Genomic DNA, 26,246 nt, shown 5'->3' with positions numbered 1-26,246 from the left:
CCTGAGCTCCACCCCGCTCAGAGCCGCGTGCTAAGGGGGTGGGGCTGTGAGCTTCCGCCACTCAGCCAGGAGCTTGCAGCCCCGCCCCCTTACCAAGCGGCTCTGAGCGGGGCGGAGCTCAGGCCCTGCCGGAGTCAGGCTGCAGCTGTTCAGGGACAGCCCTGGATGTGCTGAGGCTCCGGGAGAGGGGCGGAGATGGGGTTGGCTCGGGCTGGGGCAGGAGCCTCAGCCGTTCTCTTGGGGGTCCCTGCGGAGCCCGGGGCAAATTGCGCCACTTGCCCCTGCCCTGGGCGGCCCTGTCTCCTGGCAACTAATGGCCGGGGCCCTTCCCTCCTTGAAGGGCATAGGTAAAGGTGTTGGAGAGCAAAGGAATCAGGTGACCTCCTGGCCTGGGAAAGGAACAAAGCAGAGGAGAAGGGGCTGGAGAGAGTTTCAGTTTGGAGCTGGCTGGAGATGAAGAGTGAAGTGCAGACATGGTTGTCCGGCTCACTGCCCCCCAAAATGGACCCAGGTGAGGGGTCTGGTTCTCTGTACCTACAAACTCTGGTTTAGACCGTGTTCCTGTTATCTAATAAACCTCTATTTTACTGGCTGGATGAGAGTCAAGTCTGATTGCAAAGCGAAGTGGGGGTGCGTGCAGGACCCTCTGACTTCCCCAGGACCCCACCTGGGCGGACTCGCTGTGGGAAGTGCATGGGGGGCACATGCTGAATGCTCCAAGGTCAGACCCAGGAAGGTGGAAGCCATGTGAGCTTCTTGCCCTGAAGACAGTCTGCTCACAGAGAGGAGACTTCACCAGAGTCCTGACTGGCTTTGAAGGGAGCAGTTCCAGAGCATCGCCCAGGGACTCCGTGACAGCTGGGACAAGCGCTCACTGATTTAAAGAGCAGCTGAGCCCCTAAGAAGAGGTTGCCAGTGGGGGACTCTGCCCTACTTGTCAAAACAGGGGCTCTAGCTTCCCTGTTCTGTGTCCCCAGGCCATCTTGTATGAAGACAGGAGCCAGCGCCCCCAGCTAATCATTCCTAGGCTGGAAGGCCTCTCTACAGGAGGTCATAATTATCTGGCCAAATGGCCTTGATCCAAATGGCTTATCCCAAAACTAAGGAGTGAAAAAAGCTGCTGGAGCCTCATCCCCATGCAAGCTTTTCTCAGTAGCCTGCAGCCTGGACCAGAGGCAGATTAAGGTTTTGTGGGGCCCTTGGTCAGAGCAAGTGGGGGCCCCTTCCCCACCTCTTCCACCTGTAGTCCTGTCCCCGCTGCACTCCTGGTGCTCCTGCCAGGGAAATGGGGTCAGGGCGTGGGGGCTTTCCCCACCCCCAGACAGGAACGCTGGGTGGGCAGAGTAGGTCAGGGGGTGCCCATTTTTCCAGGGCCCCGCAGTTGCCAAGGCCCGTGGGCATGGGACCCATTGGCTCAGTAGCTAAACCGCCACTGCCCAGGACTTCAGGGCTACAGAGGAGAGAGAGGAAGGATCAGCATAATGATACACTGGATTATTATAGATCTCATTTCCATCGACAGTAGCAGTGAGGCTCAGGCACAGAACTGGGACCAGGAGGCATGGATTCTGTCCCCAACTCTGACACTGACTCCCCTGTGTGACCAGGGGCAAGTCACTTCCTTTTGCTGTGCCTCAGTTTCTCCCCACCTCAGCCACACACCCTTAAGATCTCTGGCTGGATCATGATTAATGAAGTTACACAACACCCCTGCAAGGCAGATGGGCACCATTATCCCCACATTACATAGAGGGAAACTGAGGCACGGAGCAGGGCGAGTGATTTGTCCATGGGCACACAGTGTGCCAGAGCTGGTAACGGACTCCAGGAGGCCTGGCCCATGGTCTTCTGTTCCAACCACTAGACAACGCTCAGTTCCTACAGCATGTGTGTGATTAAACACTTCACAGAGGGGGGCCAGCCACTCCTTAAACCCCCAGGGATGCCCCCTGACTTCTGGGGGAAGAGCCTTGAGTTCCATCTGAGCACAGCTCCCCAGCTCTCCACCCCCAGAGACACACTGACCGCCTGGCTCCTTTCCCCTCCTTCCCCCCGGGAACACCCTGCTGTCACTTGTCACTTGCCAGGCCTTGGCCACAGATGGTCCCTGCGACAGCCACTTCCCGTTTATTAAGTTAACAAATAAACACCATGGCTGAGAGCAGACGGGCTCTATTGATTCACTGCGTCCCACGGGACCCATCATTTCTCTGCATTTTAATCTAGATTAGCTGGCGAGAAACCAGGGACTGGGCTAGCGATGGGCTTGCACTGCTTCAAACCAGAGTGTGCAGCCCGTGGGGCCAGACGGGAGAAGCACTGTACAGCAGGGGGTGCTGTGCAGCCACCCACACGCTCACCATGACAGAAGTGCCATCCTGGCAGCACTGGCTGGTCTCTGACCCTCCTGGGCAATGCTGTCTTGGCTGGGGTGGGGTGTCTCTGGCCTTGTCTCAGATCACACCACACTGGCAGGACAGCACTGACCCCTGGAAGTCACGGTGGGCCAGACTCTCCCAAGAGCCCAGTCCCCAGCAGCGGGCTCTTGGGCAAGTTTGCACAGTGAGGGAGAGGACAAATTCAGCAGATCAGCCGTTCACTACAAATCCCGACCCTGGCACATCTGCTCCCTCCACGACTTTCAAGCCCTATCGGGTTCCTTTCCTGGTACGAATGAATTTGGCTCCGGTTCGTCACCCTAGAAGGAACGGGGCTAGATTATCAGCTAATTACAGAGAAGCCACATCCTCAGCTGGCCCAGCTCCATTGACGGCAATGGCACGATGCTGATTTATGCAAGCAGGGACCCCTGTGCTCCTGACCCTCTAGTCTGACCTGATGTTTAACCCAGGTTGGAGAATTTCAGCCCATTGTTCCTGCCTCAAGTCCCTGCCTTGTGGTTTTTGGAAGGAGCCATCCAGATGCAGCAGAATCCACCCCACTCAGAAAATTGTTCTGATTGTTAATTTCCACCCCCGCACACACACTAAGAACAGGTGCTGTATCTGAGCTAGATTTGACCCACAGCACTTATTGCTGCTTTGAAACAGGGCGAGGCAGCCTCACTTTTGAACCCAGCCAGGGAAATTTACCACAAAAGGCACCAAATCTCCTTTTTATTGGGCTGATTAGAACAAAACACACGTACAATTTTACTCAGTGGCCAGAAATGCCACCTGTCCTGGGTGGAGACAATGTGACAGGGGAGATCGACCCAGGGCTTACATGGTGAGCCGGCCCCTTAGGGCACCGACCTTCTTTCTGTCCTGTGTTGGCACAGCCCCGGGCATCATGCGGGGGCTCCTAGGCACTAGGGTAAAAGCAATAGTAAATCATTGCAGGGCAAGCTGCCCCTCCCAGCTCAGGGTCCAAGCCAAGGGCAGGCTCAGGCCGTGCCTTTTGGGACAGGAAGGGATGCTGTGTCAGAGGAAGGGTGGGCTCGTGGTTAAGGCTCTGGCTGGGACTCAGATGTGGGGTCAGTTCCCACGTTGGCCACAGACTCCCCCTGTGACCTTCGGCCAGTCACCCCAGCGTTGGTTTGCAAAGGCTCATGTGACAATGAGAGGCGAGACTTCCTAGCACGTCACAGAGAGTGACATAAATAGTAAAAATCTCCCCCTTCTCGCTGGGCTTCATCCCCCATCTGTAGCAGGTGCCTTGTCTAGATGGCAAGGGCCGGCTCTGGCTATGTACGTTCAGCCCCACAGTTGGAAAGTGGCCGCTCATTCGGCAGGCCTGACTGGAGACACCTGGGGGGCTGGTGTTCAGAGGGACGGGCACCCACGGCTCCCGCTGGCATTGGCTGGAGCTGCGGGTGCTCTGCACTGCTGGAAAGCAGGCCCCCAAGGGTCTCCACGGGCCCCCCTCTGATCGAAGACCAGAGCACTGAAGGACAGAGCAGAGGAGCGCGATCGCGGTGCCAGAGATTTAATGACCCTTCCGGCGTAAATGTTACAGCTCTTGGGAGGGCAGGGGGCACACCCTGCCCACGCAGCACCAGACACCCCTGTAGGAAATGTCCCCGGAGTTCAGGCCCCTCGCCGCTCCTCCCCAAACAGCCCGGCGAGTCCTTCTCTGGCTCCCATCTGCCTGGCCCGGGGCAGAGAGCAACCAGTCAGGGCTGTGCATGGGAGGAGATGGCACTGCGTTTCCATGGTAACCCTCTCAAAGCCCACAAACGGGGAGCACCTCCCGACTGGCACCGTTGGCGAGGGGGATCCCCGGTGGTGTCTCACAGGCGGGGGCTGGAGATGGCCTCTGGGAGCCAGGCTTGCTGGGCCCAGGGGAGCTATGCAGGGACATGGCCAAGGCGTGTCAGCGGGTGGAACCGGCCTCCGCTCCCTCTGGGCTTTCCCTTCCCCTCAGCAGCTCAGCCGCAGCCTCTTCCATCACCACCATCTCCAGCTGGCAGGTGGCAGCCATCTCAGCTCTCATAGCTGTCACAAAGGATGGGTCACAGGCCAGAGTGCTGAGGCCATCGGAGAGCAGAGCCTGCAGCAGAAGAAAGGGATCAGCACGGTCTGGCGGCTCAGGCTGCGGAGAAACCACCCCTGGGTGCAGTGCAGCTGCGCTTCCCAATTTAGCACAAACCCGTGGAGCTGGGAACGTTCACACTTGGGAGCGAACCGGGCCTAGAGCAAAGTGTGAGCAGGCGCTTGGCAAATTCCCTGTATGCAGCTCCGCCGGTGCCCCTCACTCCTGACCCACAGCCCCTGCTGTCCCATCCCTGGGCTCCCCCCAGCTCTGCCGGTGCCCCTCAATCCCAACCCACAGCCCCTGCTGTCCCAGCCCTGGGCTCCCCCAGCTCCGCCAGTGTCCCTCACTCCCGACCCACAGCCCCTGCTGTCCCAGCCCTGGGCTCCCCCCAGCTCTGCCAGTGCCCCTCACTCCCAACCCACAGCCCCTGCTGTCCCAGCCCTGGGCTCCCCCCAGCTCTGCCAGCGTCCCTCACTCCCAACCCACAGCCCCTGCTGTCCCAGCCCTGGGCTCCCACCAGTTCTGCCGGTGCCCCTCAATCCCGACCCACAGCCCCTGCTATCAGCCCTGGGCTCCCCCCAGCTCCGCCGGTGCTCCTCACTCCCGACCCACAGCCCCTGCTATCCCAGTCCTGGGTTCCCCCCAGCTCGGCCGGTGCCCCTCACTCCCGACCCACAGCCCCTGCTAGCTCAGCCCTGGGCTCCCCCCAGCTCCGCCGGTGCTCCTCACTCCCGACCTGCAGCCCCTGCTGTCCCAGCCCTGGGCTCCTCCCAGCTCCAGTGGTGCCCCTCACTCCCGACCCACAGCCCCTGCTATCCCAGTCCTGGGGCCCTGGGCTCCCCCCCGGCTCCACCAGTCCCCCTCAATCCCGACCTGCAGCCCCCTAGCTATCCCAGCCCTGGGCTCCCCTCACATATACAGCTCTGCTGGTGCTCCTCAATCCCAACCCACAGCTCCCTTCCTGCGTCTATCCCACAGCTGGCTTTCTGCCTGCCTTACCGCTGTGCCAGCATCACTACTGATCTCTGCTTTCACCCCATTCTGGTCCCTCCAGGTCCCCTCGTTGCCCTACTTTACCACCCCATGGATGACCTTTGACCCCTCTAACCAGGTATGAGCTCTGCTCCCATCCCATCCGTAGGCTCAGGGCTGGCAACTCGCCCCATCCCATCCTGCCTCTGCCCTCTGGCCTCTCGCCTCCTTTCATCGCTCCCCCAGGAACAGTCTCTCCAGCCCCACCCCAGCTAGTCCCCCTGCAGGGTGCTGCCCCACTGCTACCTCCTGGATGAGTAAGGTGGTGGCTGGGGTAGCGGCAGCAGCGTCTCCCTCCCCGTTCGTGTCACTGCCACCATCCAACTGGCACTTGGAGCTCAGCTCCGCTACCCGCTCCTGGGCAGCAGCCTCCTCTCTGGGCAGCTGGGCGGAGAAGGAAACAAGAGTCAAATCCTGAACGTGCTGCAACAGCCTCGATGGGTGGGCAAGGCGGGAGCTGGTCCCTGGAATTGCTCAGGGGCCACCCCCCAGGCTTGCAGAGCAGCTCGGAGCCCTCTCGCCTGTCATGGCATTCACTAGCCGCCCGGTGGCACCCCTTTGGAGGAAGAGCGCAGCCTCTTGCGGGGCGACGACTCGGCACTTTGACAGCGCTACCTGCACATGCCCTGCTCCCCGCCAGGCTCCAGGAACTGCTGGGCGCCCCGGTTAGTTTAAGGAGATGTGGCAATCGTTGGTGATGGTACAGAACCTGAGGGCCAGTCCAGCAACAGCTGCCTGGCTGGGCACTAGAGCAGGGACCAAGCTCTGAGCTCCAGGATACTGCCCAGTCGCTTGAACTCAGCTCCTGTAAAGTCAATGGCCAACTCCCCCAGGCTAGCAACAGCCCCGTCCATAGCCCCAGGGGCCTTCTCCTTTCCTCTGGAGCGCAGGGCAGAAGAGGACAGGGGAATGGGTAGAGGAGCCTTATCTCCTTACATAGTGGAGCCGTGATTACCTGGATATAACAAGGCATGACCCCTGCCCCCCAGTCCTCCATTCCTCGGTACACCCATCCCCACGCCTGGCCACCACTGGCCCTGGCAGAGGCTCCAGCCCTGTAGGCCATTCCAGTTGCCATTGGGAAGAGGGCAGGGGTGCCGGAGATGGGTGTCTTTGTGCCTGAGCCATTCGGGGGGCTTGTGGCTGGACACTGGGATGCCCCCAGCTTCCTCCAGCCCCATGGCCGCGTCTCTGCTGCAGCTAGGCCAGGAGCGCAGGCTCCATCCTGCTTCCCAGGGGCCAACCAGGCTGGGGTGGACACAGCACACAAGGCAGATGCCAAGCTGGGATCTCCTGCTAGCTGGCCCCAGGGGACCCGGTGCTTCCAGTTGTCTTGGCCAGCCCAAAGTGGGAGGGGGACTAGCCCCCCTCCCCTAGATGAGCCACATGATATCCCAGCGCCATTTACCTGCAGCTCCCACCCTGGGCATCCGCTGACACTGGCTGCCCGTTTCCTGTCCAGCCGCCGCTGCCGCTTCTCCAGGCGGAAGGAGCGGGTGTGGCCTGAGGGGAAGGGAAGTGGGGGTGTCATGTTCGGAGTCCATGGGAAAGACACTGCTGTGGCCCTGAGGCATGTGGGGGGGCAGCTGGGAGGGGGCTGACTAGTGCAGGATCTGGGGAAGCAGAGCCCTGGTGCACTTGGAGGTCCTGTGCACATGCCCCAGCCAGCCCTGGGCCAGCCCCCTCCCCTGGTGACCCCCAGAGAGGGGCAGAGGGAACCGGATGCGCCCCTAGCTCACAGAGAAGAGCTGAGCATGTGGCTTCCCTCGGCCTTACACCCAGACCGCCCTTGCCCCCAGCAAGGCCTGCATATGTGGATGGGAAAACGGAGATCCTGGATGACCCCTCCTGGAAACCACCATGACCTCCTGTCTCTGCTGGCTGAGGGGGGACTCGGCCTGCAGCACCCCAGGAAATTCAGCCTCCTGCTTCACCTCCCCTTGAGGGCCATGGTGCCCTGGGGAAAGGACCCTCACACCCCCAGAACTGACACCCCTAGGGAAGGAGGTTATCTGTATTCACTGCTCCAGGGAATTCCAGTGTTGGCTTCTCTTTCTATTGCTTAGCTCATCCTTAGGGCCATGAAGAAACAGCCCCTGCTCCCTGATAAAAGGGGGCTCCCCAGCACCCTTGGTGAAAAATGGAGTCCCACCCCCACATAAAATGGGGCCCCTCCCTTCCACGCCTTATGGGTTCCCCCCAATAAAAGGAGGGCCTCCCTCCCAACCCTCTGACAAAAGAGGGTCCATCCACCAGGCCACTTGGTGAAATATGGGGTCCCACCCTATGCCCATTTGGCAAGCCGGGAGTTTCCCCAGGCCATGACACTGCCCCACGAGGACTCCCCTCCCATTAAGGCCAGGAAATGCCTGATGTGACAATGCTGAAGGTACTGACCCAGGGCAGAGTACAGCCGTGGCTGGCAAGATGCTGGCAACATCCTCTCCCCCTGCAGCTCGTCCTCGTATTGCACCCTGTCAGGGACAGGAAGAATGTCAGGCTGGCACAGGGATCACCCCGCAGTCACTCCTCCAAAGGCTTCCAATCACAAGCGTCAGTCACCATGCCAGACCCTCACTGCCTCCTGCCCTCTGTCCACCACAGCTTCCCGCTCTACCCTCTCTCCTCTTCTTCAGCACCTCTGGGCTCCTCCTCTCCCTCCTCTAACCTCTCTCCTCTATTTCAGCACCTCTGGGCTCATCCCCTCCCTCCCCTATTTCAGCACCTCTGGGCTCATCCCCTGCCTCCTCTACCCTCCCTCCCCTATTTCAGCACCTCTGGGCTCCTCCCCTCCCTCTTCTCCCCTCCCTCCTCTTCATCAGCACCTCTGGGATCATCTCCTCCCCCCCAAAATCACCCCCACCCAATCATATTAATAAAAACAGCACAAACATCACTTGTATTAGAGAGAGAACCAATGCCTGGACAGACAGACACTCTAGGTACTGGATGGATGGATGTGTAAGATGGACAGATGGATGGATACATGATAGAAGGGTCTGTCTTGGGATAGATAGATAGATAGATAGATAGATAGATAGATAGATAGATAAAGTGAATGGGGACAGACAGACAGGAGGAAAGCATCACTAAGTGTGAAGAAGGAGAAGTGACTTACCCTGGGTTCTTTTGGCACCTTAGAGACTAACAAATTTATTTGGGCGTAAGCTTTCATGGGCTAGAACCCACTTCATCAGATGCATGGAGTGAAAAAAAGTAGGCAGGTATGAATATTCAGCACATGAAAAGATGGGAGTTGCCTTACCAAGTGGGGGGTCAGTGCTAACGAGGGCAATTCCGTTAGAGTGGATGTGGCCCATTCCCAACCACTGAAGAGGTGAATATCAACGGGGGTGAACACAAACTAACATGGCTACCCCTCTGAAACCTGGGTTCTTTGAGATGTTCTGGCTTGACAGGTGCTCCACCACAGGATGTGCATGCAGAAGCTGCAGTCATTCTGGCAGGCCTGCACAGAGTCACACCTTGTACTCTGAAGGAGGGAAGTGGGGCGACGTATCCGCAGCAGAGGGGAAGGAGGAGCACCATGGGAATGAAGCATCTCGAAGAACTCAAGTTATGTAAGGTAAGTCACCGTCCCTTCTTCATTGAGCATATATCCCTGTGGCACCTCACCGAAGGGCACTCCAGAGCAGTAACTCTGAGAGGAGGGGTATGCCACAGAGGTGAGTCAAGGACTGTTTGGAGAATGATATCAACAAAGGCAGCGTCCTCTCTGGAAGCAGGTGACATGGGACATGTTTGGCACAGGGCTGACAGAAGACCAAGTCGCAGTTCTGCAGATTTCTGCTAGGGGAACGTACTGGATGTGGACTGAGCTCCAGTAGAATGTGCTGTCACCGTGGGGGGACGGGGACATCCCCCCGTTCTGTCATAACAGGTTAAAATACAACCTGCAACACAGAGACAACCCCTGTATGGACTAGGAACAGGCTGGCCCTTCATTCATTCTGCTAGCAACACAAGCAGCCTGGGAGAGGCCCTCAAGGACCTAGTCCTGTCCACAGAGAAGGCAAGGGCCCATCGAACATCCAGCGAATGAAGGCTTGAGACCTCTCTGGAGGCCTGAGGATGTGGGTAGAACACTGGTAGGCGAATCTCCTGGTTAATGTGATCTTCCAAGGAGACCTTAGGAAGAAAATAGGGCTGGGGACACAGTAGAACCTTGTCCTTATGAAAGGGTGGGATACGGTGTGTCAGCCAGGAGGGCCCCCCACTCTCCAATTCATCTTGTTGAAGTAATGGTGCCCAGGAATGAAATTTTGAAGGTGATATGGAGGAGAGAGCAGGTGGCCGTTGGTTCAAAGGAGACTTTCACTGGAGCATTAAGAAGCAGGTTGAGGTCCCAGCAGGTCCCAAACAGGAGGAAACCAGCTGTATAGAGCCTGGAGGAATCTGGCCGTGACAAAACTGAGAAGCCCTGGATGGGTGACTGGAAACTGTGAGAGCAGCCACCAGCACTCTAACAAAGCTCACGGAGAGAACCTGTATCTTTAATTCCTGCTGACGGTCAAGTAATTTGGAAAGGGGAACTTCTAGGGCTTGGGAAGAAGAAAGAGAGCATCAAGAGCAAAAATGTTTCCATTCCGGAGATAAGTCTTGCCGGTTCTGGGCTATCTGCCAAACAAACTGACTGAACTGCAGCCAAATGAGTTAACTCCATGACCGAAGGAGCCATTTGGGAGCCATGCTCTGGGGTTCAGAGAGGACGCATCTGTCATAAGGATCTTTGATGGTGAGCGATGCAAGAATGGGGTTCACACAGACCCTCTGTGACGCAGTAAGGAGCGGGGTGGATTGACCTGGGAAGGTCATTTAGTTTTACTGGGACTGTCTGCATGGGGGATGGGAGAAGAGGGGATGACTTTAGGTGAGGGACGAGCCTGTAACCTGAGCCAGGAAGGAGGGTGGGGAAAGTCGACACCTTTGCCCAGGAAACTGGACAAAGGGAGAGGGGGAGAGAAGGAGGGGGAGAGAGCCTGCTGGAGGGGTTTTTGGTTTCAGTTTTGGGCTGGCTGGGGTCTAAGATCATTGCCCCCCAGAGGGACCTGGCTGAGGGGTCCTGGTTGTACCTACAAGCCCTGCTTGGGACTGCGTTCCTGTCGTCTAATAAACCTTCTGTTTTACTGGCTGGCTTAGAGTCACAGTGAAACGCAGGAAGTGGGGAGTGCAGGGCCTTGACTCCCCCACACTCTGTGACACCCTCTGTGGGTCTTTCTGTCATGTAAGTGGATCCAACACCTTCTGAGGCACTGTGACCCCTTTGGACAGTGGTGTCTGTCTGGGATATTTACTGTTCTAAACCACATCCTGGAGACATCTGAGATGGAGTCTCACATAGGAAGTCATGAATGTGCAGGAGGATGTGTCCCAAGAGTGGAAGACGAACCCTCATGGTTGTTTATGGGCTGAACTGTAGCACCAAGATTAGGCCAGGTAGCGTGGAAGATGTCTCCCAGAATAGATAGGCTTTTGCTGTTGTGGGCTCTCGGGTGGCTCCTATGCAGTTTATCCTTTACATTGGAGTTAGTATCAGGGGGTAGCCATGTTAGTCTGTATCCGCAAAACAACAAGGAGTCCGGTGGCACCTTAAAGACTAACAGATTTATTTGGGCAGAAGCTTTCATGAGTAAAAAGCCTTCTTCAGATGCATGGCAGTTAGTATGGATTTGTTGTGATTGATGTGAAGTCCTAGTTAACGTCCTGGCCATGGCTGGTTGGACCTCTTGGAGTGATAAACCCCTGATCAACCAGGTGTCCAAATATGGGAATACCGAGACCCCTCATTGACAGAGGCCAGCTGCTACTGCCAAGAGGAACTTCGTAAACACCCTCAGCGCTGTGGAGAGTCCGGAGGGGAGAACTTGATGTTGACCGTGGTCTGTTCCGATTACAAAGCAAAGCAAACACTTGCGTGATGGGCGTCCTGTAGGTCGTGGGTGATGAGCCCATGTCCTGGATCCAACAATGGGAGAATAGGAGCGAGTGTCACCATGCTGAACTGTTGTGCTAGAACTTAGTGGCTCAAGTTTCTGAGGTCAAGAATTGGCCTCACGCCTCCATCTCTCGTGGGAACTAGGAAGTAGTTGGAATAGAATCCTTTCCTGATGAATGCTGTTGGAACCAGCTTGATTGCCCCCCAGAGGAGGAAGGATGGGATCTCCATGACGCTGGACAGAAATTGGTCTCATTGGTCTCATGGCAGATGTTCAATGAAGTGTGTACGTTCTGAGTATGTGGTAAAGTCCCATTTCACCACCCAGGCCCGAAATTGCCACAACGGAGTTGAAGACCAGCTGGTGAGTAGCTCTTTCTGCCCCGTACGTCCAGTCTCTTGGATCCATTGTCTATTGGAGAGGGTCTAGATCGAGTCTGATGGCTCCTTTCATTGGCTGCTAAGGAATTAGTGTGAGGGTGAGAAAAGAAGTGCTCCCTCCCTTTTGGTGAGATGTAGTACTTCTTATCAGATCTCTTTCAGGTGGGTGGAATTGTGCTGGGGATAGCAATGCCTCATTAATGGGCAAAGCAATCTTTCCTTAAGGATTGATATTCACCATAGAACGTTATGACTCCTGGACTTCCTCTAGCGGTATTTGGAGAGAGTCCGCCAGCCTCTTCATGAGCTCCTGAAATGTTTCAGACTCATCGGCAGAGGAGGGCAGGGATGGCGTTACTGCCTCGACCACAGATGAAGAGGACTCAGCTGAAGGAGGTGAGACCTCCTCAGGTGGAGGCTCTGACTCCTGCTGTGTATCGTCCGGTACTGAAGAAGTGCAAGGTACTGGGAGATGGACAGCTGCTTGCCATGGATGAAATGGGACCAGTGGGTGCCTGTAATCTCTTCTTGGCATCCTGTGGAACTGGTTGCCAAAATGGCCTCCAGAACTCCCATTGATGAGGGGAAGGAACAGGGAGAGTGTCCTCAATGACAGTTATCGCCTCTGGGTCTGTGAGGCTTGGCGGGTTCTCTAGGGTCCTCCTTGGTACAGGGACCCCTGGCAGCTGGATGATATGGCACCAGGAAGGATTCCTGTGCTGAGACCTGAGAGGCTACGTGATGGCTCAGGTAATGTGACGGGTGCTGATTGCTGGAGGCTTGGGTGGGTTTTGGCCTGCAGATGCCTGGGCTGTACCAGTGAGGAGGCTCTGACGGATCCCATAACAATGGAGTCAGGCTCATCCGAAATGATGAGCTCTTCAGATAACTGAAACCTGGAAGGAGTTGGAGGGTGCTGACAGCCAGAGGTGAAAATGTGGACCTTGAGATGGAGACTGCTGCAGTACTGAGGTGGATGCAGGGTCCCGTCTCATTCAGAGCTGGGGTCAGAAGCCAGTGCCAAGGGATGTGTGGTAGCCTCATGTGGATTATGGTGCCATGGAGGATCAGGTACATGGTACCGAGGCCTCGATACTGGACTCAGTCGGAGCCTCTACAGTAACCTTTAATGGACACGAGGGCTCCTGAGAGTGGGTCTTATGAGGTGACCTACCCCTTTTCTCCCTGTCTCTGGATGGAGAGGATTGCTTTCTTCTCTTCGAAGGCTTCATCTCCGTGGTCCCAGCTGAGGCTGGGCTGATGCTTGAAGGAGCCGGTGCTAATGCCTGGGGGAAGTGGACCTCTCCAGAGCTAGAGCACATCCCTTTAACAGGATTGCTAGTCTTGTCTCCTTGTTGTTTTTGGGCCTGCCCCTAAACACCAGATAGATCACACACTTTGAGGGGACGAGGGAGTTCCCCAAACACTGCAGGCAACTCCAATGTCCGTCACTGCGGGGAAAAGAAATGTGGCAAATCTGGCAGGGCTTAGCCCTTGGGGTCAGGGGCGGCTCCAGGCCCCAGCACGTCAAGCGCGTGCTTAGGGCAGCAAGCCACGGAGGGCGTCTGCCGGTGCTGCGAGGGTGGCAAGCAGGCTGGCTCCAGCGGTTTGCCTGCAGAAGGTCTGCTGGTCCCGCGGCTTCGGCGGACCTCCCGCAGGTGCCGAAGCCGCGGGACCAGCGGACCCTCTGCAGCCAAACCGCCGAAGGCAGCCTGCCTGCTGTGCTTGGGGCAGCAAAATCCCTAGAGCCACCCCTCCTTGGAGTGTTAGGCACAATAGATTGATCCGCTCAAAGAAAGGTCCAGGAGTAGATGGGGAACCCCTTCTCCCAGAGCACAGAAACGTGCCAGATGAAATACAAATGAAAATAAATTATCGGGCCTGAAAACAAATGAGAAATGAAAATATGTGAGAAAAGTCTTTCCCGAGGTGAGAGAAAGGTGGGAAGCAGAACACAGCTACCCACCGAAAACTCGGTCTCGAGCCACAGGTGGCTGAGAAGGAGCTGAGTGCCAGCGGGCTTTCGCCTCCCTGTATCCTGTCTCTCGGAGCCGGCACAGGCCCACTAGCACCACATCGCAGGCTCCAGTCCAGGGCGCACACATCCTACGGTGGAGCACCCACCGGGACGGATAGCGGAAGGACTCATGAGTGAAACCTCGTTATGTTTGTAGGGTAACCCTTGTCCCCCCTTTTCGCCGCCCTCCTGTGTTGTTTTGTCCAGGTGTCTGGCCCCAAGCTAGCACAGTGCTGCAGTCTATCGCCCCCTGCTGGCTGGACCATGCAATGACATTCCTGGGTCTGCTGCTGCTGAGCTACAGGCCTTAAAGCAGTAGCAGCTGATGCGTTCAGATCCGAGGTTCCCCTCCTCAGCTAACCCCTGCTGATGACCCTGCCAGGGGCACGTCATGCTTCAATTACAAGAGCTCTGGGAGGTGGCTGCGTCTTTTCTGCACTCTCTGGAAGTGTCTAACTACATAACATCACCGCTAGGGCCAGAGGGAGTGAGGAAGGGTTTGGGAAACTGAAAGCCACGTACAGATGGGTACAACTGGGCTCAGGCCAAAGGAGTCACACTGCTTATGCCAGTGCTGGGGCCAGCCCTAGGTCCTTGCAGTGTCCATATGGATAACAGTCACTGGGCAGCCCTGGAGGGGCAGTCTGCCAGCAGGCACTATTCATTGCACCTACAGCTGTCCAGGGATTCACAAAAGCTGCACATCTTCACAAAAGCTAGGGGGAGGGATAGCTCAGTGGTTTGAGCATTGGCCTGCTAAACTCAGGCTTATGAGCTCAATCCTTGAGGGGGCCACTTAGGGATCTAGGGCAAAATTAGCTCTTGGTCCTGCTAGTGAAGGCAGTGGGCTGGCCTTGATGTCCCTTCCAGCTCTAGGAGACAGGTATAGCTCCATTATCTAAAAAAAAAAAAAAATCTGCACACAGGACTAGTCTCAGTGACCAGAGCTTTAGCCTGGGCACCTGAAATCACACAGCCTGATTCGCAGTGGGGCTGAGCCCCTCCCCTCCCTCTGGTGTCAGAGCAGCTCTGCTCACTGCTCCTCTAAATCAGTCTCTGCTCTGTTCGAGACCCTAAGTGCCCCACCAATAATCTGGGGCCAGATCTTCCTCTGGGATAAAACAGCCTGGCAGCTACATCATGCCTGTTGCTGGGATTAGTCTGACATCTGCTGGTGTAAACAGGATCTGCACCAGCTGTACTGGGATAGCCAATTTCAGAGGCACTGTGTTCTCTCCTTAACCCCATGTGTGCCCTATGGGAAGCTGTCACGGAGTCACCGGGCGATGCTCTGGAACTGCTCCCCACTAAGCCAGTCAGGACTTTGGGGAGCCTCCTCTCCCTTGGAGCAGACTTGTTCAGGGCAAGAAGCTCACACGTCTTCACCTCCTGGGTCTCTCCTTGGAAGCATTCAGCATCCTCTGCACCCTCTGTGGGCCTTTCCCACAGCGAGCCCTCACCTCAAGGCGGGGTCCTAGGGAAGCCACACGGGTTCTGCTACCCCACTTCATGCGAGTCATGTAGCGTGACTCTCAGCCCACAAAAACAGCACGGTTTTATGTGCATGAGATGAAGACAGAGGGTCTTAAAACCAGAGCTTGTAGGTACAAGAGAACAGACCCCTACCGTGCCGTCCATTCCGGGGGGCAGTTGAGCCAGACCCTAGTCTGGCACTCACTCCTATCCCAGGTAAGCTCCAGACTCACCAACCACCTCCGAACCCTCCTCTCTGCTCAGCTCCTTTTCCGGGCCAGGAGGTCACCTGATCCCTTTGTCTCCAACACCTGCAGTTGGCAACTTTGCAGAGGAGGGGCCCAGGCCATCAGTTGCTAGGAGACAGAGTGCCAGGCATTAGGTGCATTGGCCCTTTGCTCTGCCAGATACTTAAGAACTGCCTAGGGGACACTGAGGCACCAGCACAGTATTCAGAGCAAACATTAGGAACAGTCCCAGTTCGTCACAGAAGCACAGTATAGAACAGCGGTTCTTAACCTGTGGCCTGCAGACTACATGCAGCTCAATTAGTACACAGCTGTGGCCTGCTCAGCTGTGTGATAGAGGCTGCAAGGCGGGCCCTGGGACCAGGCAGCCAGCTGCTGCCTGCCCTGCCCTGCCATGCAGTGGGCTCTGGGTCCAGGCAGACTGCTGCCACTGGGTCCTGTACAGTGGGGTCCTGCCAGGGTCTGGAGTCAGGGTCCTGGCTGCTCCCCAGTCCCACACAGTTGGGGGTGGCTCAGGGTTCCTGCACAGCGAGGGGTTGGGGTTAGGGGTCCCTGCACAGCAGCATCCAGGTTGAGGTCCCTGCCCTACACCCCACATCCAGTTCTCTGCTTCTGCCCCCACTCTGTGGAGGAGTCTGTGGGCAGGGGGCACTAAGCATGGGGGTTAGATGGGGAGGACCCTGTGGTTCTTAGCCTGTGGCCCAGGTAACACTTTGTGGCCCACACATGCAGGTTGAGAATCACTGGTGAAGGGGTGAAGCTGCCTGTCCATGGGGAGGCATGCGCCATGCTCTATAAATGAGACCTGGGTAATACAGGCATCTGTTTTTGCCAGAGACTTGAAGGCAGAAACTGCACCCTCCCATGGTTAAAGGGGAGTGAGGTGGCCTGTGTCTGGCCCAACTCACACAAGAGTAAACATATGAACGGGTGCACATTCACATGTGCACACACGCACAAGTGCCCACGGCTGCATCTGGGCACACACACTCACAGTCCCCGAGCGCCGAGCTTCCCCCTGCTCCCCAAGTCACAGCAGCCGCATAGTCAGATTCCTCGTTATGGAGACTGTGCCGTTTATATAGACAGCACATTCCCTTGTGGCCCCCGCCGCCATGTGCCCTGGGGGGCTGTCTCCAACCGCTGAGCATTACCGTGCGGCTGTGTTGCTGTTGTTGGCATTGGTGTTCCTGTCTGGGGGGAAGTCATCGAGGAAGACAGGAGAGTCCAAGTCTTCGCTCCCCACTTCGGTGAACTGCAGGGGTCTCTGGCTGGTCACATGGGGCTGCAGGGGGCTGTTCCGCTCCAGGAAGGAATCAACATGACCGAACAAGCCACCCGTCCTCTGGAACCAAGAGGGAAGAGGTCAGAGCGGGCCTTGAGGCTTCTCTGCCCGATGGTCTGGATGGGTTTGGACACATGGTGAGCCAGCAAAAGCCTGTTATGGTGGCTGAATTTAAGATCATGCACAGCAGGGCAGCAGTAATAACAGTCCCAGTTCTTACAGAGCTGTTCTCAAAGCACTTTATAAATAGGGGGCTCAGCTCCTCAAGTCACAGTGGGGGAAACTGAGGCACAGAGCAGTGAAGTGACTTGCCTTAGGTCACCCAGCAAGTCTATGGCAGAGCTGGGAATAGAAACCAGGTTTCCTGAGTTGCAGCCCAGTCCCAGCCCATCCACTAGGCAAAACTGCCTCTCCTACCAGATAAACCCTCCCATACTCACAGGCAGCTCTGAATGCAAGGGATTCCCTGAGGAGTGAGACTGGGCAGGACACTGTCACAGACTGCTGGTGACCTGGGTTGCCATGGCTATCATTACACCACAGCCAACTGGAAACTCCCAGCATAGTGAGTGCAGAAGGAATTTCTGTCAGCAGTGTTGGGTCTGTGACACATAGTTGTGCACCTGGCAGAAGTGTCAATACACACTAGCCAGTCCATCCCAGGAACGAGCACTCTTACATCATGTTAACTCGTTAATATCCTGCTCTGTGGTCAGAGGGGGAGGGTCATTACCATTATCCCCATTGTACAGGGGAGGGGAAGGGACAGCCAGGGAGATAACACTAGTGCTGGGATTAGAACCCAGAGATTCCTGAGCTCAGGTCACCAGCCTGCAGCTCCACCTAACACAGGGGTGGGCAAACTACGGCCTGGAGGCTGAATCTGGCCCGCCAGCTGCTTTAATCCGGCCCTCAAGCTCCCGCTGGGGAGCGGGGTCTGGGGCTTGCCCCGCTCCAGCCAGGGATCAGGGTCAGGGGCCACTCCACGCAGCCTATATGTAGGGACAGCCAGGGGACTTTGCTCCGCATGCTGCCTCTGCCCCAAGCACCACCTCCACAGCTCCTATTGGTCAGGAACCATGGCCAATGGGAGCTGCAGGGGTGGTGGTACCGCTCGCGGATGGGACTGGCACACCTCACAGAGGAGCCGGAGCGGGATATGCATGCTTCTGGAGCCCACTTGAGGCTAATGCCGCCTGGACCCTGCACCCTAAGCCCCCGCTCCATGCCCCAACCTCCCTGCCCCGCCCTGATAACGCCTTCACACTCCGAAACCGCCTCTCGGGTCCCAGCCCAGAGCACCCTCCTACACGCCCAAACGGCCCTCATTCCCAGCCCCAGCTAACAGAGCCTGCACTCCCAGCCAGGAGCCTCAACCCACCCGCTGCACCCCACCCCCCGACCAACTTTTGGTTTGGGCCCTAGGCCCGGAAGCCTCCTCCCACAGCGGCCTGAGCTCCTGTCGATCTTGTTTCGGCCCAGCCGCGCGAGAGCCCGCACCCCCAGCCCAGAGGGCGTCCGGCTCAACGTTGTCCCTAGTCGAGGGCGATGGTCGGCCACACCCCAATTTGTGAGGCATATCGGGGGCTCTGGATAGCAGCCCAATTCTATTAGGCCTCCGGCTAGAGTGCCGCGCGCCGCCACAAGGAACTTTGCCTACGTGGTCAGAACTAACATCCTGCCGGTGTGGACAGAGGAGACAGTGACCGGGCGCGAGGGAGGCTCGCTATTTTATGCGAGTCGGCTTACGACTGATGTCTTCTGGTGACTGACACTCTCCTCTGTTGGCGAGGTGTGTCCATGGGCTCTCACGGGGTAGTTGTGGCATGGCCAGGGCTCGGGTTTTGGTTGGCTCCTCTACGGCGGCGCAGCAGTGAGCGACGGGCAGTAGCTGTCCTGCCAAGTGTGCGCCGGGGGCTGGAGGCCGGCCATGACAATAGGTGAGCATGGTCTCGAGCATCATCACTCACAGCCCGGTTCCGGTGCGCGCGGCGGCATTGTTCTCCCCCTGGCACTGCGGGTCTGGCCTAACCGGCGTCGGTGGCCCTGTCATGCACAGTCACTCTCAGTGTGTAGGACTCACATGGCAACAGCTGTCGGGCTGGTCAGTGTGGGGTTAGAACGTGTACCGGGGAGGGCTGGGGCACGTTCAGCGCTGCTCTCCCAGTTGCTCCCTCTTGTAAGGCTGCCAGCACGTCATACTGCTTTTTTGTTCCTTCCTCACGCGCTGCTTGAGTTGGCGCTTCGGTATCTCTATGCATGCGCGCTTGCGTCGTCTTAGCTCTCCGCGCGAGCGTCTAATGTCCTCCAGAGATCGCTCGCCCGGCGTGTGAGTGGCTCGTCGGGGGTACGCTCCTGGCTTGGCCTCTTCGACTGCTGTGCAGCGCCTGGCCCTGGTGGGGACAGAGGCAAGAGTGTGGCCGAGTGGGTGCACCTGGAGGAACTTGCTGGTGGCAGGCCCCGCGGAGCTTTGCTCACGGGCAGGGGAGAGGGGGGCGCCGGAGAGTCAGCAAAGAGCAGCCTGCGATTGGCCGCTTCTCCCAGCTCTCTCTATCTCCCGAACCCTCAGCCCTGGCCCCTCTGACAACTACGCCTTCCTTTCCACTCAACGTTCCCGTCAGCGCCTGCCCTGTACTACGGTCCTGATAGGGGGTCACTGCTCTGTGCGCCTGCTGGGGCCAGGCAGCCAGCTCTCGGCACGGGTGGCTCATCCCAGGCTCTGTGCACGCGCGGTGGTTAGAGGAAAGGGACTGTCGCGACACATGGGCCGGCGGTGGCGAGGGAAGTAGGGCACGGCTGCGGGCTGGGGGCCGGGGGTCTATCTCCGTGGGCTGGGACCTATAGGGGGGTTGGGGGGTTCTCTATGGGCAGAGGGCACTGCTCTGGCCCGCCTTCGGCAAGGGGGTCCCATGGGAGGCTGGCCAGGCCCATCCTCAACCTGCACAGGTGGAATTGATTTGACACCCGCGCGCGCAGGGACAGATGCCCTCCTAAACCCAGAGGCGAAGGGCGACCTCCTGGCTGGTTGCGCGAGCGCCGGCGCGCCAGACCCGTTAGCGTATCCGGGTACACCCGCCCTCTCCTCCCTTAGCCGCACGCCGGCGCCTGGCCCGGGCGCATTCCCCTGGGGAGCGGGGCCCCTCTCGACTGTGGCACTGGAGGTACTATGAGTTCTGTCTATTTTTTCACAGTGTTTTGGACGCAGTATGAGTAAACTGCTCGGCCCCAGCCCTTCTTCTCCTGCCGCTCCTAGGGAGGAGTCCTCACGTGTGCTCGTGCGGTTCCGCGGTCCGATCGCGTGCGCCCCGAGCGACATTTGTTGACCCCTGTACGCTATGTCGTTGGAGACACTCGGTCTCCGTGTAGGAAAACACTGGCAATGCCGGTGGCGCTTGCGTCTTGCTCTTCCCAGTCGAGCCAAGAAGGGGGCAGAGGAGCCGAGCTATCGGAGGCGCTCTCAGAGCTGCCTCTATCTGTCCCCTGCCTTTCTTTGTCTTGCAGCCCCGATTGGGGCATGGCTGTGTCGGAGCGGACACACTATCGCCAAAGGTCAGCACAGGAGGGAAGTGACCTTGCACATCGTGTACACTGCACGTTCGAGTGGCGCAGAAGTTGTGCGATTCCAGGCTACGGGAATCCAAGATTTCCTACTGCTGGTTCGGCGCCGCTCCCTGGACGGGCACGCCGGGGCGTGCTGTTTAATCTCCGAGCGCCGCTATCGCCTGCTACGACCTGAGACGTCTGAGGGGTCTGGGACTGGTCCGTAGATAGGCAGCAAGGGAGTTCTGGCTCCGCGTGGGAGAGCGACTCGGCTGCGAATCGGCTTTGTTTTGTGTGTGCGCCCCTTAGCCTTCGTGCGGAGAGGTGCCCATCAATGCGCGGAAGTGTGGGTCGGGCCCTCTTGGCACAAGGCTGCAGTATGCTTCATGGCCTATATGACCCCGTCGCAGTGCATATGGGTTGAAGGAGTAGCCCCAGGGCCTGTCCTAGCGCCCCCCGGTGAGGAGGCTACACACTCACATCGCTGGCGGCGCTTCCCCTTAGTCGCGGGGGCAGCGTCTCCCTGGTTCGCGCCTTGTCGCAGGACTGAGTCTTGCGGCTTTAGTACTCGCGCGGTCGACTCTCCGTCTCTGTGACTCGGGACAAACTACCAGTGGAGTTACAGTCGAGGACCGTGTTTGGCGGGTCATCTCCGGTTGGTCGTCTCTCATGTCCTATACCGTACTCTATTGTGCGAGGCTCCACTGTGTCGCGGGTGCGTCTAATACCGTCTCCGGCGAACGGGACACTCTAGGACCACGGTTTGCCCGCAGTGCTTGCGCGAGGCTTTCTATCGCCTGCTATGCTGCCATCCTTCGGAATGCTCTGTTTTTCTCGCATCTGTCTATGTGTGACCCTCCCATTCCGGCGAGCTGCTTCCTTTGGTCCTCGTCCTCCGCCACCTCTTGCAGGAGCTCTCCTGCATGCACGAGCCCTTTGCTACCGCCATCTCTTGCAAATACTTCATGGCGGGCTCGACTTTGCCACTCGCTAGTGCCTGCCTGTCAAATTAAGAGTGCGACACGGCAGCTAGCTGCGCTGTGGTCAGTTCAGCAGGTTTTCCACCCGGCAGGAGATCTCATGTGAGTGGCATCCTGTACCCCTACAGAGGTTGAGCGTTGATGCCGCACCCTCCATGATTTACAGTCTCGTGGGAAACACGCAACGACAGGTGATGGTCACCGGAACGATGCGTGCCCGCTAGTTCTATGCGCGGTGGCTCAAATGCCAGGCGGCTGCCTTGAGTCCTGCGGTCGCTGGCCGTCTTCTCAGAGGATGCTTACTCTGTCTCTGGCGAGCCTCCCCTGCCTTGTGCAGGAGGACAAGCTGGCTCCTTTTATCGCAGGCCAGGAGGAGGCGGCTGGGATCCCGCTAGGCCTGTTATGCACTGACCTGGATAGCAATGGTGTTTCTTTTGGGGCGATACCATAATACTCGCTCCTGCGCTTCATGAACTTCCTGAAAGTGCTCCTGGATGAGGACGGTCGCATAGAACTTGGCCCACAGGGTCACCTCATTCCTTCCGGGCGGCTGTGGCCTGGCGCTTCGACGCGAACACCTTGCTTACGGGTCGTGCCATGCCTACTGATGGCCCCATTGGCCCCCCTGGGTCTGGTTTCCGTTGGCGACCGCCACGACTGAGGGGCCGGGCTCAGTTTTCGTACCTCCCCATTTGTTCACGGCGGGGGAGTGCTTTTTTTTCTTAACAACACCCTGAGGATCGGCGCCCGCCAGGGTTACAATTGCGCACGGGTGCTTCGGTTGGCATTCCAGGCACATCTTCGCTTCGGGTATTCAGGCAGGTGGCTAAATCTGCCCCACGCCGGTTGTGCCTCTCTGTTTTGGGCGTCGACCCCCCTGTCCGGCTGGCCTCCAATATACTAGTTCTTCAAGTGCGCGACTGGTCTAGATTTCAGGTTTTCCGTCTCCCCTTCTGTGAATTCTTGATCTCTGTCCAAAGGGCCACCTTATTTGCTGCGTCCAGGCATTTTCGTGCTGGGGGGTCCACGAGATCCCGCCGACATTTATCAACTGATAGGCTTGATTCACGCCTTTATGTTGCAAAGCCCCCAGCTGGTGCCCCATGCTTACTACATTTCTGTGGCTGGTCAGGCCGCACTTGCCCTCTTTTCCCCTCATTGTGACCCAAAGTCCCACAAATCATAGTGGTAGTTTTTTTTAAACACTTTCACAGCAGGGGGACGTCTAGGTGGTGTAAACCTGACCGTATGCACAGCAATGGAATTGCCAGTGCTTTGCCGTTGAATTTGGGAAAAATTTGCACCTTGACCTAGGGAAATGGAAGGGTGGGTTTAATTTCAATCCATTAGAAAATGGCAAGAATTAATATCAGACTGGCTAATTTCACTGGACAATGGGGCAGATTTTAAAGAAAGCGATATGGGATTGTGTTCACAAAATTTTGTATGCATCAGTTATGGGGAGTTTAACTATGTGCATGCAATATAGTTATAACAAATTTTGGTCATACTGCATTGTGTTACGGCACAATTAGGGATCAATTTTGCATACTTTGGTGTCACTGACTTTGTTGAAAAATCAAAATGTCTCTGATATATCTGTGTGAAAGAGTAAAAGGCTATATATTCCACAAAATGGCTGTTTTGTGTTCAACACTTCATAGACAAGAATAATAGAATATAATAAAGTAGAGTTGTTTTTTAAAGTTTGGTACATAAAGATTCGAGAGATCTAGTGGGAGTTAAAAGCAGCTGGTGCTAAGTCCATTGATTTCAATGGAGTAGGCATTGTTAGCATTTTCAAAGGGTGTTAGCATGTTAAGTGCTAGCTGATCCTCAGAAGCTAACTTTGGAAATCCTGATTATCTTTTTCAGCACTGATGCATTTCTGTGTAATGTGAATTGTGTGCAAAAGAATTTGTTGCAAAACTGCATGTACAACGGGGCTGGTTTGAGCCTTTTTGAATAATTAGTCCTGAACCAGTGGGTGTAGGTGTAATGTTAAAAGTATTAGACTAGAGTTCTAAATTCATTTTGGGGTTTATCGGGGGAAGTGGGTTTAGTATTATTTATGATGAACTATATAAAAGAATCTCGATAAGAGTTGAGGTGGCACATGGAAAACCGGCTGATGCCCACAAGCATTTAATAATCCTTAGATATATTAAATTTTTCGTTTTTGAGCTTCCAGTTGATATAAAAACAACCTAATCATTAGTAGATGTTGTGAGGAGTTAATTAGTAGTATTTGGCTTAGTGAGAGTTTTGATGGCATAAAGAGATCATTTGCAGATCCACAGAAATGGCCAGTTGGTATAGAAAGTAATTTGCTCTGATCAATGCAAGAAGTAATCTGGATAGTTCATGCCCTATACAAAATGTCTAGTTTTGTTCACAAATTGTAAAGAAGAAATGTTTGAGTCTGCGTGCTGAGAATGCCTGTATAATTTACAACAGATTCTTGGGCTAGGGAAAATGTTCAAGGCCAAAGATTCAATCTTTTACCAGGGTTTCAGATTTGTCCTTCTCATTTCTAGCAGCAGACCCAGTTTGTCGCTTATAGCATTCTTTGAAAGAGAAGTCCTTATATTTTATTGAGGAGGATTTCTCGCTGTTCTTCTTTCTGCAGAAGGAAATCAGACAAATATTGAGAGCGAAGTCAACAGAAGAGTGTATGTTGGGCAAGCATCGGAGTTACGTGAGACTCTTGATTCTCATTTTCTGCGCGTAAAGGAAGAAAAAAATTCATTCTTCTGACAAATTAGGGAATGGACAAAACAAGAAGAATCAGTGTAAAAGAAGAGCTCTTGAGAATAATTCTTTAAGCGTGGTCATTTTATCTTTAATTTCTTTCCAAAAACTCAGGAGAGTACTGATAATTATGCAGTGGCTTTCATTCTCCGTGGAAAAAAAAGATATTCACATTGTAGGGATGTTTTAGTGTGTTTTTGAAAGGGTTTTTATCGACATTTTATTGAGGGCAAGTTTTGTTCTTAGGCGTGGGAATGCTTCTTCCTGAGATCCTTTCTTTTACTCTATGTTCCGTTTTAGTGCATCACAAGCAGGATATCAAAAGTGGTTTCAATGCTGCTTTGGCCATTAAATAAAAATGTTTATTTGGGACTTCCTGATATTGAAACAATGGGCCAGTTTTGCAGGACTAGTGGGTGCAGGATAGACGCTAGACGTTTAATCAGGGAGTTGACTTGGAGTGTATATATTGAGAAGTAGGGTGGAAACACTCAAAGTCATTTTTCATTGCACATACGTATCAAATCAGAAGGGAATACGAGACCCGAATCTCTTTATTATAGTAGTGTCATAGTCAAGAGTAGCTTATTGCAGTCAGTGGTTTACTGGTATGTAGACATAAGCCAAGGGGAACAGGAACTAGAGTTTTGCTTTTCTTGCAGCTGATATGCTTTTCTATTGTATAAACATCCAGAAGAGTCATCATCTCTCTCTCTCCACAGTACCATCTTAGAAAGGCTAGTGCAGTCCTAAAGAGCAGCTTCTCCCTTGGGAGTATGCCGAAGTGGCCTGATTAGTGAGAGGAGGGTACGATACAGACTTGTAATATTATAATAGCGGAGTGTTTGTAAGTAAAGTATTAAAAGATCTTTTTTTTATAAAATGATTTGCCTAGGCATTTTATTTTTAGGTTTTTTATCTTGTATTTTTAGATTAGAAATGGTCTATTTTGCTTTGGTAAAATAAAATCAAGTGAGAAGGTTTGAAGAAATATTTTTAACGTGTGAATTGTACCAGAATTCATTGATGTAATAAGTTATTGGTTTATGAATAATACAGATTTTTCGCCTCTTTCCAGACTGTGCAGAATGCCAATTTATTAGCTAGAGTAAATGCAATTGATTATTAGTTGTAAAATTGCAAAAATTAATTTCAGATCAAATTAGGCCAATCCGCAGACACGTATTACAAATTCAAGTCATGAGACTGATCTTCATGGGTAAAGGTAAAGCGTATGCAGGATTGGAGCTTTTACAGATCTGCTGTAGGGCTGACCAGATCTGCTGATTTGGTATTTTTGATAATTTCTCTTAATTTATCATGGAATTCATTGGAGCAGGACTGGCTCTGTTAAAATAGGTATGTTTATACTGTTATAGAAAAGTTCTACCTTTCTAGTAGTGACTGTAGGTATATATTTAGAATGCTGATTTGAGGAGTAATGTAAGAGTATTGCTGAAGAGAGAGAAATTATACTAAGTTTTGTTGAACTTTGGTTTATCCTGGCAGATTTTTATATTAAGAAAACTTTGTTTTACAGAGCCTTAAATAGTCCCTCGGCAGTGTCTCCAAACTCTGGGGGAATGTCGGGGTGTGCGACACAGAGACAGTCGGGGGCAAAGAGGACTGGCCTACCAGGAGGCATGGAGGATCATCAGTCCCTCTGCCCCCAGTTCGCTGCAGCCAGTTCCTGGCATAGTTACACTGATCCTTTGGCATGGAAGTCGTGCTTCCACCCCTATCTTCAGCCACTGGTACGCTGACCTGGCCCTGCGGTCCCAGCCGCACATCCTCGCCAGGGTGGCGAGGATCATTCTATTATGGAAGGGGCGGGCGCGAGAGGAAAAGTTTAGGGCCATGTCTATAGGGCCAATTGCTGAGCATCATTTAACTGTTAAATCAGAAGAAAGTGAACCCGATGGGCGTTAAGTACAGAGAGCAGAAGTTGGCAGGTTTGTTGTATGTACATCTATATTTTTTCAAAGTGGCGAGATTTTGGCGTGTGTTTGCATGGCTATATTTTAAATCTGTAGCTGGGTATGCGTACCCAGGGCAGCGCTTTCCATTTAGCAGCCTAGGCATGCTAGGGGCAGGATTATTGGTGGGG

At 55.0% G+C, this 26,246-nt stretch overlaps 1 protein-coding gene across 2 annotated transcripts in view; it reads right to left on the bottom strand.

Annotated features, from left to right (window-relative positions):
• Positions 1-3,100: 3,100 nt before the first annotated feature.
• Positions 3,101-26,246, bottom strand: part of CACNA1S (calcium voltage-gated channel subunit alpha1 S) — a 126,435-nt gene continuing 103,289 nt past the window's right edge. For both annotated transcript variants that reach the window (XM_032801615.1, XM_075064972.1), the window contains 5 exons: positions 16,738-16,928; positions 7,906-7,982; positions 6,917-7,011; positions 5,755-5,892; positions 3,101-4,491 (listed from right to left, as the gene is read on the bottom strand). In XM_032801615.1, the coding sequence (XP_032657506.1) occupies positions 4,315-4,491; positions 5,755-5,892; positions 6,917-7,011; positions 7,906-7,982; positions 16,738-16,928 (678 nt within the window). In that variant the 3' untranslated portion in view covers positions 3,101-4,314. The remainder of the gene's footprint in view (positions 4,492-5,754; positions 5,893-6,916; positions 7,012-7,905; positions 7,983-16,737; positions 16,929-26,246) is intronic.

The sequence above is a fragment of the Chelonoidis abingdonii genome, chromosome 4 (assembly GCF_003597395.2).
Source record: "Chelonoidis abingdonii isolate Lonesome George chromosome 4, CheloAbing_2.0, whole genome shotgun sequence".
NCBI lineage: Eukaryota > Metazoa > Chordata > Testudines > Testudinidae > Chelonoidis > Chelonoidis abingdonii.
This window is presented reverse-complemented; position numbering and strand designations above follow the sequence as displayed.